Source organism: Pectinophora gossypiella, chromosome 7 (genome assembly GCF_024362695.1).
Source record: "Pectinophora gossypiella chromosome 7, ilPecGoss1.1, whole genome shotgun sequence".
NCBI classification, from domain to species: domain Eukaryota; kingdom Metazoa; phylum Arthropoda; class Insecta; order Lepidoptera; family Gelechiidae; genus Pectinophora; species Pectinophora gossypiella.
Window position 1 is genome coordinate 2,550,204 of NC_065410.1, and position 15,787 is coordinate 2,565,990.

Genomic DNA, 15,787 nt, shown 5'->3' on the forward strand with positions numbered 1-15,787 from the left:
TTTACCTTAGAATTGTGGGAACATAACAGTGGGTTTAAACTAAAACGTACATAACTCACGTTGTAAAAAAGAATGAAGATGCGAATATTATTAACTGATCAAATAATTGGGGCTGTGTCCTATACCGAGTCGTATAATAAATATAAAAAAGGAATATCAATCAATCAATCAATAATACTTTATTGCACAACAACATATACAAGAGACATAAACATACGAATAAAACATAAGCACAATAGGCGGCCTTATTGCTAAACAGCAATTTCTGCCAGGCAACCTTAGGGTAAAAGAAGATTATGCATTGGAGCACGGGCTGGAATACCACAATGAAACTAAGTACCTACTTTTAACAGCCCTCTGATCTTGACCTAAATATTGCTGGACATTAAATATTGTTCTTTATTTGAATCACGAGTCAACTCACTGAGTCACTTAACTCATCTTGATTACACCTCTACAAAAAAGGACGAATTTAACCGAATCTGTGATGATGAAAGGGAATCTGAAGGCTAAAATACGCTTTTTGAAAGGGCAGTAACATTTTTACGCCTTAATTGTGCGAAATAGATTTCCCTAACGGAAAATACATTTCCAGCTAAACGTACTTTTTAGATATTCTATTTAGTATTCTTTTTTGAGGGCTTTAGTGTTTAACTCTAACGGAATATGAAATCAAATAGTCAAAAATATTTTTAATATTCTGTGTTGCATAAAATATTTGGATTTTAATCCTTATGTGAGTTGTTTTTTGGTTCTCTCATCTCACTGGCTTGAACACCATAATGGCACCACCACAGTCACGCCGCCACTTTCATTATCGGGTGGGTTGTCAGATGGAATACCAACCTCATCAACCCTGGTGTCAGGGTTACTATTGAGCCGCCAAAGGCCCCTGACATGGCTCATGTAACGACTATTTACTTACATCAGTAAATAGTAATCCAATCAAAAACATAAATGTGAAATGACAGCCAAGCTCAATATTATGATAAATGCCTTGGTTGTTGACTTTAACGACAAAGGAAGTGAGATCTAAATGGGTGCCAAGTTCAATGGTCAGTCCTGAAATGTATTTATAAATAACAGTATAACATATCATATCTTCTTATAACATAAGATAATCTATTGTAGCCTAAGGTCACAGTGCGGCTCGCCAGTTCTGTTTCTTGAACTTGGCTTGATACGCTACCGCATGTCTAGACCGGGATTAACAGCTTAACGTGCCTTCCGAAGCACGGATCATCTTACTTTCGGACAATTAAGTGATCAGCCTGTAATGTCCTAACCAAAGTAGGGACCAAAAATAAAAAAAAGTTGATAATGTCAATGTGTAGTGTCTGTGTAAAAGGAGGTTGTTTGTATGAAGTGTCCGGGTTATGCCTTAACCTTTTCAAACCCAGAATGTAGGTATATTCACATCGACAGTACGCTACTCTTTATACTTATATCTGTAAGTAAAGTATCTATAGAAGTAATTATCTTCTAGTTTCCCGGGCCATAGCGCCGATGTTTACACAGCCCGGGAATTGAACTCTGTACTAGTACAGAACTCAGACAACTCGCAAACTTCACACGGGCAACTTTAAACGAAAGATTGGAGCGAACAAGGAATAATATTGATTCTTCATAGATATAGCTATGTGATGATGTGTGTACCCACAAGAGATGTATACCGTATCAGTCAGGATCAGTATCAGAGAGTATATTGATATTGATTCTGACAGATACGATATAAACAGCCCATACAGAGCGTTAGTAACCTTAACGATAACTTTGAGGGATGAATCAGACAATGATTCTGATTCGATATCAACATATCGAGTGGAAGTTCCTATCGGAAAATACAGTTTCTTTTTTTAAATTAAGTATATTCAATCTCATAATGGCCCCGATTCCTGCAGACACTTCCTAATTTTATTTTAAGTTATACCCGTCATTTTCTTATCCGCCGAAAAGGAAAGGGACGGGTGATTGTCAATAAGTTAATTTTAAAACGAATGAATAACCCGGACGAATAAAATAGGCATCTCGCTGGTATGTAATCCGTTTGTTTTAGATTTCTGCTTAAAATTGACGTGTATTCCATAAATTTTATGCCTGTCCCTTTCTTTTTCTCAGTGTAAATCGAACAATGCGAACTTTAGCCACACTACGAATACGTAGTCGATGTGCTATTCGACAAGAAAAACACCAACCATCGTTTTTAGTACGATCAAGAAGACGTTCTATATTTTTTCGTTACGGTGTCACTAACACCCTACATTCTTCCCACTGCTGGACCTGTGTCCAAGCATTATACCTCCCGTCTCATTTATAACATTAGCGTGGATGAAAATAACTTAGTTACATACATTTTTTTTTAACCCGTTTTTTGCGCGCTATCTATCACCCTTGGATAATAAGCACTTCTTGTGGTGTATAGGTATCATTTTAGGTAAGCGACCAGTGTCGCTTCCTATTTTGGGCCTTAGTTGGCTAGATCCTGCGGCAGCCTCCTTCTTAGTCTTAGTTGTGTGTGCTCATCCATGAGCGGCCTGGCCAGTATGCCTCCCGTCTCATTTATAACTTAGTTACATACATACGTACGTTTTCTTCTATCCTACCACATACTTCTACAACTTCGATGTACTTATACAACAACAATTTGAGTAGTCCAAACACAGCACTTAACATAGATCTATCTTGAAACGTTTCCAAAATACTTTTTTGTAAGTATATTTTATTTCGTTGAGTAATATCAACTTTGTACCTCTTAACATTCCAGACAAAAACATTTTCCTCACAAAAGTTATTGTATAAAATCTCCCAAAACTCCGCAAGAGTACCTAGTCCTTTTGGGGATAGAGGGCCCCTCATCTTTGCGGATGCTGCGAACGTATGTTTACTCGAGATGACGCGTGTCAAAGATATAAAAGGTACCTCTTCACGACAAGTACAAAAAATGGTCCTCAAAGAACCTTTGACAAATTATCCTGTTAACTTGACAAGCAAACATTCATGGAACGCGCTTCTGTCTAGCACCGACGCCCCATTGCTTATTGAATTGCTATTCTTTCGACTTCCCCGATTCAAAACACAGATAAGGGCCGCGTTATGATAATTTTACACTCAGACACAACGACACGTCACATTCGCCGGTTTTAAGTGTCACCGGGTCTTGGACTCGCACCAAAGTTTTTAACGTATAATGCTTCCGATACATAAAACTATCCGGTATTATTTGTGTTCGGCGGCGACGCGAAAACATTTCGGTCGGGGCGCCTGCTATCGGTCGGCTATAAAGGCCTTTCGCGCGATAAAAACTGATCTGTGAGTTTGTTCGCCATTCGCCAACAACAGGAAAACACATCTTTGGCGGGCGGCCAAGTTACCTGCGAGTCGCGCCACGCAACCCCGGCCGGCACCGGCGCCCGCGCTGCCCGCGCGCCTCCCCGCCGCCCCTGCGTGCGCTATCTCCTACAACTCCACGCTGCACTCGCGATAAAGGGTTAACAAATTGCATCCAACTTTGCAGCACACGTCGCCGAATGTGGAAGCAGTAAATAGTTCCATGTTTGCCGGCGAAGTTTTGACTTCTTTCTCACTTGCCAACTGACGTTCTCATAATGGCTTTTCCGGAGGTAGCGAGCGCCATTGTAAAGGCAGGCGACCGCCCGCGGCGCCGCGCGGTCCGACTGCGTCACTCGTCAATTTGCGCCTCCAATTGTCGCCATTTAAATTGTGTTTCGTACAATCCGCGTTATTATTCTTTTATGTCGACGCCGCCCTCGCCGGCGATCGCCCGCCTCCGACAAATTGTTTTTTTCTTCCTATATCGGCCTGCTTATTTTGCGTTGTCTCTATTTTCGCAGGAGGCGGGGATGTAAACATGGTGCGGAGCTTAAAAGTGCGGCCTAATTTATTTGAGGCGCCTTTTCCGAAAACGTTTCGGCTATGGTCTTTTATCCAGTTGAACAAAGGATAATACGAATAAAAGCCAGTCGAGCATAATCGTACTTAGGGTGTGGAGGGCCCGCGAAAGATAAAATAGTCGCCACAATTTTCCCAGTGGAGTTTTTACCTTTCACCGTCATGGTTTTTTGCCGAATTCAATGCTGATCCAATAAGAAGTTACGAGGGTACTTACCGAATAGAACTCACGTGTGTTTTTATTTTCGCCGGCGAGACCATAAACCTGGATTATAATTGGACATAGCCGCGACGGAGTTTGTATTTACGCTGTTACTTTTCCACTTTCATTTTCTTTTCGGTTTGGAAAGATTGTAAAAAAGCGGCTGTCTCGGCTAATAAAGCTGAGAGATCCGACGGTAACGGTAACTGATTTAGTTGTAGACCCAAGTTGGTGGATTTGGGTAATCCTATCCTCATAAGCGGGGATCCATCAGTCGTCATTAAGCGGACATGACGGGGCCGAGCCGACCGCGAGCATTACCCCGCCCCGCCCCGCCCCGCTGCGCCCGCCCCGCCCGCCCCGCTCGCACCTGTGGGAGCTAAGATTGATATGGCTGGCGGCGGTACCACTGCGCTCTGACAGCTTGTTATTGAAAAATTGAGCGATAATCCCGCCGCGGCCGCCATGTTTAAGATTTTCGTTTTTCCGCCCGGTTTTTCGGGGTTTTAAAAGAGCGTTGTTTTTAGCAACAAATAAACCCCGCCTCGTCTGCTGAAGGTGCTCTTAGTTTCCACCACAGTTTTTATGTAAAGTAATATTACCATTGCTAACCTTTGTTTGTAAAACCGTAACTAATCCACCATATCGCCGCCTTATAGTAAAAGCCTTTTTTAAAAGTCACATTCTAATGTCTTCTAACGTCTATCGTGTGGGTTGTGAGGTGGATGACCAACCTCATCAACCCTGGTGTCAGGGTTATTATTGAGCTCCTAAAGGCCCCCGACGTGACTGTAGTAACGACTACGTACTCGCATCAATAAGGAGTAACCGGATGATTAGGATATTACAGGCTGATCACCTGGTTGTCCGAAAGTAAGATGATCCGTGCTTCGGAAGGCACGTTAAGCCGTTGGTCCCGGTTATTATTTACTGATGTAAGTGAGTAATCGTTATATGAGCCATGTCAGGGGCCTTTGGCGGCTCAATCATAACCCTGACACCAGGGTTGATGAGGTTGGTATTCCACCTCACAACGCACACGATAAAAAGAAGACTTAGTTCATCTTGCGATGGATATACCTGTGACTAACCCCATTGGGATATAGTCGTGAGCTTATGTTGTTATGTGTTATGTCACTGACAATCTATTTCTTTTGTTTCAGGCTGTGCATTCGTCAAGTTCAGTTCACACCAAGAGGCGCAAGCGGCGATCACCAGCCTGCACGGGAGTCAAACTATGCCGGTAAGCATGCAACCTAAAGGTCCTACCCCACTTACCCGACTCTGCTACCACTGTGGCTGTCTAACTTGTAGCCTTGCGATAGTTCATAACGTCCCTGATTCCTGCAGACACCTAATTTTATTTTAAGCTGTACCTGCAATTTTCTTATCCGCCGAAAACGAAAGGGACGGATGATTGACAGCTACAAATAAAATGAATGAGTGAATGAATGAATAACCCGGGCGAATCATATAGGTATCTCGCTGGTATGCGACCCGATTGACGTATGCTGTCAACTTAATTCTATTGGGTTATTGTTGTTTTAGATTTCTGTCTAAAATTGTGTGATCCATATCAGCCAGATGATTACACGTCCTTTTCCTTTTCGGTTGATAAGAAAATGACAGGTGTAACTTAAATTCAAATTAGACGGTGTCTACAGGAATTAGCACCATTGGCAACATAAATTAGAGGATAGCTCGGTGTGAGCAAGCTTCCTGCTCGGCAGTTGACCGGCAGCAGTCGGTTTGGTTAAAAGCGGTGTTGGGTGGGAGCGATGCGGTGTTGGAGCAGAGTCGTGTAAGAGAGCTATAACCTTAACATTTCACATGCTTTCAGTTATAATACACCCAATGAGGGATTGTCCAGGCTATGTTCCTCAAGAACAATGTAGATGGCGCTGTAGAAATTTTCCTTCGTTTAACCTTCTAATTTCATGGATGCACGATAAGCCGTTGGTCCCGGTTACTACTTACTCATGTAAGTAGTCGTTACATGAGTCATGTCAGGGGCTTGCGGCGGCTCAATAATAACCCTGACACCAGGGTTGATGAGGTTGATAACCCACCTCACAACCCACACGAGAGAAGAAGATGTATAACAGGCATAATATATGCATCTTTTATCTTTGGTTTTGGGTATATATGATGACCCTTTACTATACCAAGGCTCAATTACTTCGTCCACCCATTATTATTCTGATCAAAATAATTGGAGGCAATATAGGTAGCAACATAATTCTATACATATCAAATCTAAATATCAATCAATAATTTTCTATATTTTTGAATAATGCGGGTGCAGCGTGGTGGAGTATGCTCCATACCCTCTCCGGTTGATTGTGAGGAGGCCTATGCCCAGCAGTGGGACGTATATAGGCAGTTTATGTTATGTTATGTTGAATAATGATATACCCAAGCGATCAGAAAATTGGTAATTATCACGTTAAAATTAAACAGCGCCATCTACATTTCTTTCGGGGAAAGTGGCCTGGAAAGTTCCTTAATACAAGGAAATACGTAAATGTACGGTAAACGAGTCGACAGGTTGATCGTCTAGACACATAAGTTGCGAGTAACTTGCCAAGTTGTCCAGTGAACTATTTTATCATCGTAGTAAAGATAGATAGGCAAATAACTCAATGATGTGTAGACGTTTTATCGCCGCTTACGCATCAGATGTAGTGGAAAGCATTTTTATTTTAATTTAAATAAATAATTGCAATTATGGACGGTGATACGATTCTATTTTTTTTTTGACGTGACTTATTGTAGATTTGCCGCAGATGGCATTAACTACTTGGCCGGAGAAATGGGGAGCGCTGAAGGCTCTCACCCGGTACAACGTTTAAGACAACAGGCCTGAGGGTGCCCAGTTGGGCGCAAACCTTGGCTCAGGGCGTCGTCTGAGAGGAAAAATATTTGAAAGAATTAATCGACCCTAGAGGGTCGATAGCGATAAGCGCTGAATGAGGGAAATCGTCGACCACGCCGGCGGGGCGGTATCGGGGTAGCGATACGGTTCACCACCTATAAAGTTGATCTAACAGAAAGCTCGGTGAGGTGTGGGCACTCAAATCATCATGCGATGGATGTACCTCTAACTACCGCCATGAAGGACTTTCCAATCGGCGTTCCCCAAAGACACGATAGATGGCGTTGTTAAGTTTTTTCTTCGTTTAAACTTCTAATTTCATGGATAACAGACATATTCATCTTTTATCTTTGTTTTTGGGTATAAATGATGACCCTTTTTATTACACCAAGGTACACTTACAACTTCCACCCATTATTATTCTGTTTATTATAATATTCTGATGAAAAAAGACAAGCAATATAGGTAGCAACATAATTCTATGTGATCCAAATACCAAGCAAAACAGTTTGTTTTATAATAATGATGATGCTTCTGCCATTACATTACATTTTTGAATAATTATCTAACCCAGCAGTGAGAAAATATGTAATTATCACGTTGAAAGTGAACAACGCCATCTATCGTGTGTTTGGGAAACGTCGATTGGTAAGTCCATCATGAGGATATAATCGTGACCTTATGTAATAAAAAATGGTGACGTCACCGAGTGTTAGTGACGTCAGGTAGTATTTGTTTGTGAAAACCGACGCGTCGACACCGCGTCACCTTGACAATGGCAAGGGAACTTGTTACAGGGCGGTTTATTTCCTGCTATGTTTTTGTTGTTTTATGCTGTAGTGCACTCATCATCATCAGCCCATTAACGTCCCCACTGCTGGGGCACGGGCCTTCCCTATGGATGGATAGGGAGATCGGGCCTTAAACCATCACGCGGGCCCAGGCGGATTGATGGTTATTAACGACTGCTAATGCAGCCGGGACCAACGGCTTAACGTGCCTTCCGAAGCACGGAGGAGCTCGAGATGAAAACTTTTTTTTTGTGGTCACCCATCCTATGACCGGCCTTTGCGAAAGTTGCTTTACTTCAACAATCGCAGACCGAGCGCGTTAACCGCTGCGCCACCGAGCTCCTCGTAGTGCACTAAGGGTGGTATTAATAAACTAATCTCAGCTTCGAGACTGCGCTCAAGATCATGTCATTGTGACAGTTCTTATATAAAAACAGGGACTGGAGCATGGTCTTGAAGGCAGTCTCAGCTGAGATTACTTCATTAATACCACCCTAAATCCAAATCTTGAGTTGATGAGGTGTGGCTAGTTAGGATCATCTTACGATGGATGTACTTCTGACTGTCCCAATCGTATGTTATGTATTTTAGTAATTCAACGTGTGCTTGTAAATAAATTTTGATTTGATTTACTTACATAATCATAATGGATACAATTTTACAGTAACAAATTAAATTAACTTACTAGATTCTAGTTAGTACAATTTCTCTGGCTACTAGAGTGTCCAGCCCAGTATTTCACCCATATTTCGCGCTACATCGTGACTATAACATCGCAACAAACAAGCCCTCCAACAATAACGCTGTGTTCACACCCCGGCACCGCTGTTTGTCGAGCACTCGTCACATATTTGCCATCCGTCATACTGTCGCCAGTGCACACGACACACAAGTATCACCCTTAAACATAAACTCACGTTCTCTATGCTATCCCGCTTAGGGACGGTAATGAAAAGTATCGGCGCCCGAAGAACGTAACGCACGATCCCGATGACCCGATTACTCTAGCCATAGAGGCTTAACAGTTCGCGACAACAAACACTTCCGAACCCCGATATCGACCCGCCGGCGTGGTCGCGTTCGTGATGAAGAGCCGTGGTAGCCCAGTTGGTCGAACGCTTGCCTCTCACTTTGAGGTCGCAGGTACGAATCCAGCACACGCCTAAATTCGAACTCATGTCTGAATCATAAAAAAAAAAAAGTTTTTTTTTAATCTGTCAAATCTTCAGGTGCCTGTGAAAAACGGGATAATGACTTTATAAAAAAAAACGAGTATAATACCTATATAGTAACAAGTCACTTTCGGCCGTTACACAACTCTCGGTGGGAATAAAAATGGTTTCTGCACTACACTCGCTCGGGTAAAAAGTCCTAAAATCGACTGTCCGAGGCACTCGCTTAACTTTTTAATTAGTGGTCCCAGTACCCCACTCTACTCCGTGTAGGCTGAACAAAAGGCTGGGGAAGTGAATCCCTGAAGCACTCTGTCGACTATGATATGATTACGAATGTTAGTAGGCCCCTCGATTCTATTATTGTAAAAAATAAGGAATTGGACCTCACGGATACTGCTGTATTTTTGGGAATTACTTTGGACGCTAAGTTGCAATGGAGTCCTCATATTGATAAGTTGTCCAAAAGGCTCAGCTCAGCAGCATTCGCGGTCAAAAAAATTCGTTTAATAACCGATGTAGAAACCGCGCGATTAGTTTATTTTGCCTACTTCCACAGTCTAATGTCGTACGGCATCTTGCTGTGGGGTCATGCTGCAGATATGAACAGCATTTTTGTTCTGCAAAAGCGAGCCATTCGGGCGATTTACAAATTGGGACCCAAGATGTCACTTAGAAATAAATTTAAAGAAATTAATATTTTAACTTTGGCATCACAATATATCTTTGAAAACTTAATATATGTAAAAAAACATATAGGATTATTTGCAAAAAATAGCGATCGGCACATTGTTAATACCAGGAACAAAAATAAACTTGCTTTACAAGTCAGTCGATTACATAAGATTACTAAATCTTTTAAGGGGCAATGTATACGTTTTTACAATAAGATTCCCATTGACATTCAGAATTTGCCTTTCAACTGTTTTAAGACAGTAGTTAAACAAAAACTTTACAAAAAAGGTTATTATAAAGTTAGTGATTATTTAGAAGATATGAATGCATGGGATTAACTGTCTGAGAACTGATATTAGGCAGCTAAATTACTCAATTGTATACCAATATTTCATGTTTTATGTTTATTTTTATTTTTTTAAAGAACGTCTAGGGCCTTTCTTTTCCCCGGCTATACAGGTTGTGAGAAGCTGCAGTAGTTTTAGGCGGATGAGACGTTCGTTATGTAAAATTGACGATTCAAAGTGTAACTATGTTACCTACTGAATAAAGATATTTTTGAATTTGAATTTGAATTAGATACGGGATTTTGTGAAGCGGTGCATGTATTCTCTCGGTGGCTGATAAAACTGAAGGCACACTATGTTACAAAGAGAAATTTAAATCGAAAAAATTCTGACTGGGAGCGGACAGCTCTTGTCAGGCCGAGACGAGTGTTAACCATTACACCACCGGGTCCTCCTGTCCATGCAAAATTCTTCGATGTACAGTCATGAGCAATATAATGTACCCACTTTAGGACTCTATCGCACTAACATATTTGACATTTAGTGAGACATACAGTTCAATATGTCAAAAAAGTTAATGTGACATGGTACCAAAGTGTATACATATTAATGCTCGTGACCGTACCTATGTATTGTCATTAAACCGACGCCTATGTGACTTTTACTAGCTATGTGCCCCCATACACTTAACGTTTTTTCAACGTCTACTTGACCTCACTCTATAAAAAAACGACAACACATTAATATATTATTTGAAAAGAAAATAAATTTTGCTTTTTATTTTGTTTTGTTGTGTCTTCATTTGTAACCACTGCTAGCATCAGTTTTCAAAACATCGAGGCCCTATGCTGAGGTTTTTCTTGCAGCTATTTTTCTACTACTGCGCAGACACCTTATCATGTCCCGAGATCATGGCATTTCCAAAAGTATTGACTACTAACAGACGACTGACGACTGACAACCGTCCCGTGATCTCATATCCCTGATAAAATCGCGGTAAAAACCCGCTATTAAGTGTTTTAATTATGATATTGACTTCCAGTGTTCAAAGTTACCAAACACCTGGAACCGCTCCAACTACGCAGAGACGTTGCATCTCTGAGTATCTTCTATCGCCTGTATTACGGGGAATGCTCTGAAGAATTGCTTGCCCTTATTCCACTCTCCCTCTTCCGTCTCAGGACCACACGAGCCGGCCAACGATGCCACCGCTTTACCGTGGAAGAAATTCTATCGCGCACAAAAAAAACTCTCCTATCTCTGCCGCACCATTAAAAAATGGAACGGGTTGCCGGCTCAAGTGTTCCCTCCCTCTTACAATATGGGGTCCTTTATGCGAAGCGTAAAGAACCACCTAGTAGGCCAGTATGGTAGTCGCAACTGATTCGAAACTGACTCATTGCGTTGCTTTTCAGTTGCTACTGCAATTAGGGCTTCTCTATGTTTACCATCAGGCATAGTTGAGCCTACAAACTTGGCTAATATATAAATAAAAGCTACCCTACGACGCGAAGGTCACGCTTTCTCCGAACATGGCTATCTCAGATTGTATTGATGTCCAAAGACATAAAGGGTGTTAGTGACGTCGTAACGAAAACTTTGAGGGATGATTCAGGCCATAATTCTGAGTTGATATCAAGTGGAATTTTCCGTCGCAAAGGTATGGAACAGAAAATATTTTAAATAAGCTCTAAAATTTTCATGACTTCTCCGCCAGGAAATTCCACTTGATATCGACTCAGAATCATGGTCTGAATCATCCCCTTCAGTACTAACACCCATACCTACATGTATGGCTATTGTATGTACTTGTATGGGGTGTAAGTGACATCGTAACGAATACTGAAAGGGATGATTCAGCTAATTATTCTGAGTTAATATCAAGTGGAATTTTCCATCGCAAAAGTATAGAATTGAAAATAATTTAAAAAACTAAAAAAATAACATGAATTTTGCGACAGAAAATTCCACTTGATATTAACTCAGAATCATGGTCTGAATCATCCCTCTGAGTATTCGTTACGATGTCACTAACACCCTGTATATGATACGTAAAGGAAGTACAGTTAAATAACCAATCTAGCCTACTAAACCCTTATAGGTTAGTAAAATCCCTTAGTCGACTGAACTTGCCCTGGACAAGAGTAAAACCTACGTAACAAATTAACCTGTACACTACGCCCCTTTTTGTCCAAGGTCACTCGCGTGGTAAGTTTTGTTCGACATAATTACATTCAGTATATGAATCAATATCGGGTCTTCAGGAAAGGTAACTTAAGATAGAATGGCTTCTACTGAGAACCTCTGATACCTTGGGATTAGAAGCCTTAATGGAATAATTATTGTATTATGGTTTCTTTATTATAATATTCTTTCATGTTGGCTCGACCATTGGTGATACGGCTCACCACCTATCACGTTGGTCTAACAGCAAGCTTGGTGAGGTGTGGTTTAGTTTACCTTGCCACCGCATGGTACACCTACCGTCCTGTATGTTTTCAGACAATCAGGTGATTCAAGCCTGTAAAGTCCTTACCAAACAGAGGACAGTTTCTCAAAGTGATTTCGACAATGTCCCCATCGGTAATCGAACCTGGACCTCCAGATCGTAATCCAAACGCTCTAACCACTAGACCACGGAGGCTGTTATAAGCCCTTACAAGTGATCATTTGGATTAATCTAAAAGCCAGTCGCTTTGTTATTATAATGGTTTAATGGATGCACGGGGTTTAATGCTCCAATGTTTCTATGCAAATGTCGACGAGTTTCGTCTCAGTCGAATATCTTTTGCATTTTCACTCCACCCGATATTGCTGGAAGTTTTACAAGAATCCCGCTGTTGGAATTGGCTAATTGTGGTGGATTTCGTCTGCAACTATTTCAAATACATTTGGTTGAATTATTTTATCATCAGTACGGCACTGAAATATACTATTCTTAGCGCCATCACTCGCGTCAGACAGAGTACTACGGGGCGGAAGGCAAGATGGAAACCACTGCCCTATTTCTCCCTAAAAAGTAGCATGGAGAATGCTACACTGACAAGAGCGTGGCTCTTAAATTAATGACGATGATGGAGACAGACCCCGATGATGGAAAAAACAATTAACCTTCAAACTATAATTCTATCTGTCTATAACCCCATAACACTCATACACACATCACACACACAACACACACACACACATCACACACTGACACAACACACACACACTCGTCACTCATAGTCCTACCACGTCTAGCTTACTCAAAAAGGAATTACTAAGTACCTACAAAAGTCAAAGGAGAGCTAAGATTTCAAAGGACAATACTTCGGGCGGGTCTCATCATCTAAAACTGTTTACTAGATCAGTCTGGATTTAGATTGAACCGAGGTTAATTGCGGGTGTCCCAATGGGTTGTAAGGCAAATGCTTCAACTGGTAAATTGGTGGACGGGAGTCTATTTCGGGAACGGAACATCAAAACAAAAAGCTATTCCGGTACTATACAGGGTATTAGTGACATCGTTACGAAAACTTTGAGGGCTGATTCAGCTGATTATTCTTATATCAAGCGGAATTTTCCATCGCAAAAGTATAGAGAATAATTTAAAAAATATATATATTTAAAAAAATCTAAAAACAGTCATGAATTTTGCGACGGTAAATTCCAATTGATATTAACTCAGAATCATGGCCTGAATCATCCCCCCGTATTCGTTACGATATCACTAAACCCTGTTTAGTCAGGTTCAGGGTCACTGTGGTTCTCAGGTTCACCGTCTTGCTTCTCAAACGAGGAGCGTCAGTTACAAACCCCGGTACCGGACTTGCACCAATGAGTTATTATTATTAATTTACTAACAATTTAAAAATCTACGAGTACATAATACGTAAACGTGTTCCTACGTATTTATATGGGTATATTATTTATTTGTTTGTAATTATTAATTTTAAAATCTATATTATGTATTTATTTATTATTGTGCATATATTTATTGGCAAGTTGTGCTTTTGTCCGTCATTTGTCATGTACCTTTTTATATTTACCTTTTTACTTTGTACCGTTAAAGTCTGTTTTATAACTATTTTTTTATTTATTTTAGTGCTGAAAATTATATTTGTATTTGTAAAATACAATGAGGTCTAACATGATATTACATCGCCGTTACATACTTAAACAAATTATTTTTTTTTCCCCGAAAACCCAATGTTATATTAGGAAGATAAACGAAATCTTAACAATATCAGTGTTTCGTACAAAAAGGAGGTTTGGAGGTATACGGTTGCTCAAACTGTTGTTTTTAATAATTGGGGGCCCGGGAAGCCTTTTGTGGACCTTATTAAGGGAATATTTCAAGTGCTTCTCTCGCCTCGGGGCGGAGGGGCCTCAACAATGTGCGCGGAAACAGGTAGGGAGGCGTGTAGCTGCTACTCGGTCACTAGTACTAATAAATACTATATCGAGTACAACGCTCCCGAAACCTATCAACCATTGAATAACTAATATTGTATGATAAACAGCTGAATACATTATATTTTCACAGTCCAGCAGTGTATGTATCTCCCTAGCGTTATCCCGTTTTTATCAGAATCCATTTAGCTAATAAAAAAAACTTAAGTCTTAAGTATATTAAAGATTAAGTTCTCCGCAGCTTATATCACCCACATCTAAACGCACCTCGCACATCCAGATGGTTGAATGAATTGTTGCCTGCGGTATCTCCAGACCGATACGACCTTCAAACCTTCAAGAAAAAGGCGTACTGCCATAATATGAAAAAACGACAACGCACTCAAATTCAAATTCAAATTCAAAAATAAATAAAAATGTAATTCTAGAAAATAAATTCCCAATTCAAAAATATCTTTATTCGTAGGTAACATAGTTACACTTTGAATCGTCAATTTTACATAACGAACGTCTCATCCGCCTAAAACTACTGCAGCTTCTCACAACCTACCACTTGCGACCCCTCTGGTATTGCGGGAGTCTATAGGTGATAGTAATTGTTTACTATCAGGCAATCCGTATGCTCGTTTGCCAACCATTTTATAAAAAAAATTTCGCCCGCTTCTCGTAATATATTTCTAACTCGTTAGGTACTATATGAGTACTAGTACTACACAATGTTAAAAGGGCAGCCCTACACGGAAATACTTTATGTGAGCAGCTAGCTTATAAACTTATTCCGTTTAGAATATATCTAGACTTTCGGCAGTAAACACAATTTGTACACAGTAAAATGTTCCTCATGAACTTACAACATGTAATAATTAATGTTAGGTAACTCAGCTTCGTTATTGTTTTGAATAACCAACTATATATTTTGTTGAATTCTTAGCTAGGCGTGGTAGCACAGTCTGAAGAATGCTTGGCTCCCACTGTAAGGTCGCTGGTGCAAATCCAGCTCAGGCCTTAACCTATAATTTTCGAAATCATTATTCGAATTCATGTTTGGATCATAAATGATTATCACGTTCTCAGCGGTGAAGTAAAACATGTGAGGAGACCCACAAACCCGAGAAATGTGTTTCGGTGGTACGTGACCTAACCTGTATTAGGCTAGTTTTCTTTTTTGGAAGGTCAGACAGTCAGTCACCTGTGTAAAAAACCGGACCTATTAAATCTTTAGGTTAGGTAAGCGGACCCTGTGAAAAACGTAAAGTTTCGTAATAACTACGTTAAAGGAACAAGTAGCTGTACTTTATTGCGTTCATCAAGTTTCGTATTAATTTATAACTATATTGGCCCCGATTCCTGCAGACACATCCTAATTTTACTTTAAGTTATACCTATCACTTTCTTATCCGCCGAAAAGGAAAGGAACGGATGATTGACAGCTCTTAATTTGAGGAAGAATGAGTAAATGAATGAATAACCCGGGCGAATCA

At 40.5% G+C, this 15,787-nt stretch overlaps 1 protein-coding gene across 6 annotated transcripts in view; it reads left to right on the plus strand.

Annotated features, from left to right (window-relative positions):
* The window catches only part of LOC126368194 (CUGBP Elav-like family member 4), a 283,473-nt gene that overhangs the window by 203,867 nt on the left and 63,819 nt on the right, over positions 1-15,787 (plus strand). For all 6 annotated transcript variants that reach the window (XM_050012086.1, XM_050012090.1, XM_050012087.1 and 3 more), the window contains one exon: positions 5,275-5,354. In XM_050012086.1, the coding sequence (XP_049868043.1) occupies positions 5,275-5,354 (80 nt within the window). The remainder of the gene's footprint in view (positions 1-5,274; positions 5,355-15,787) is intronic.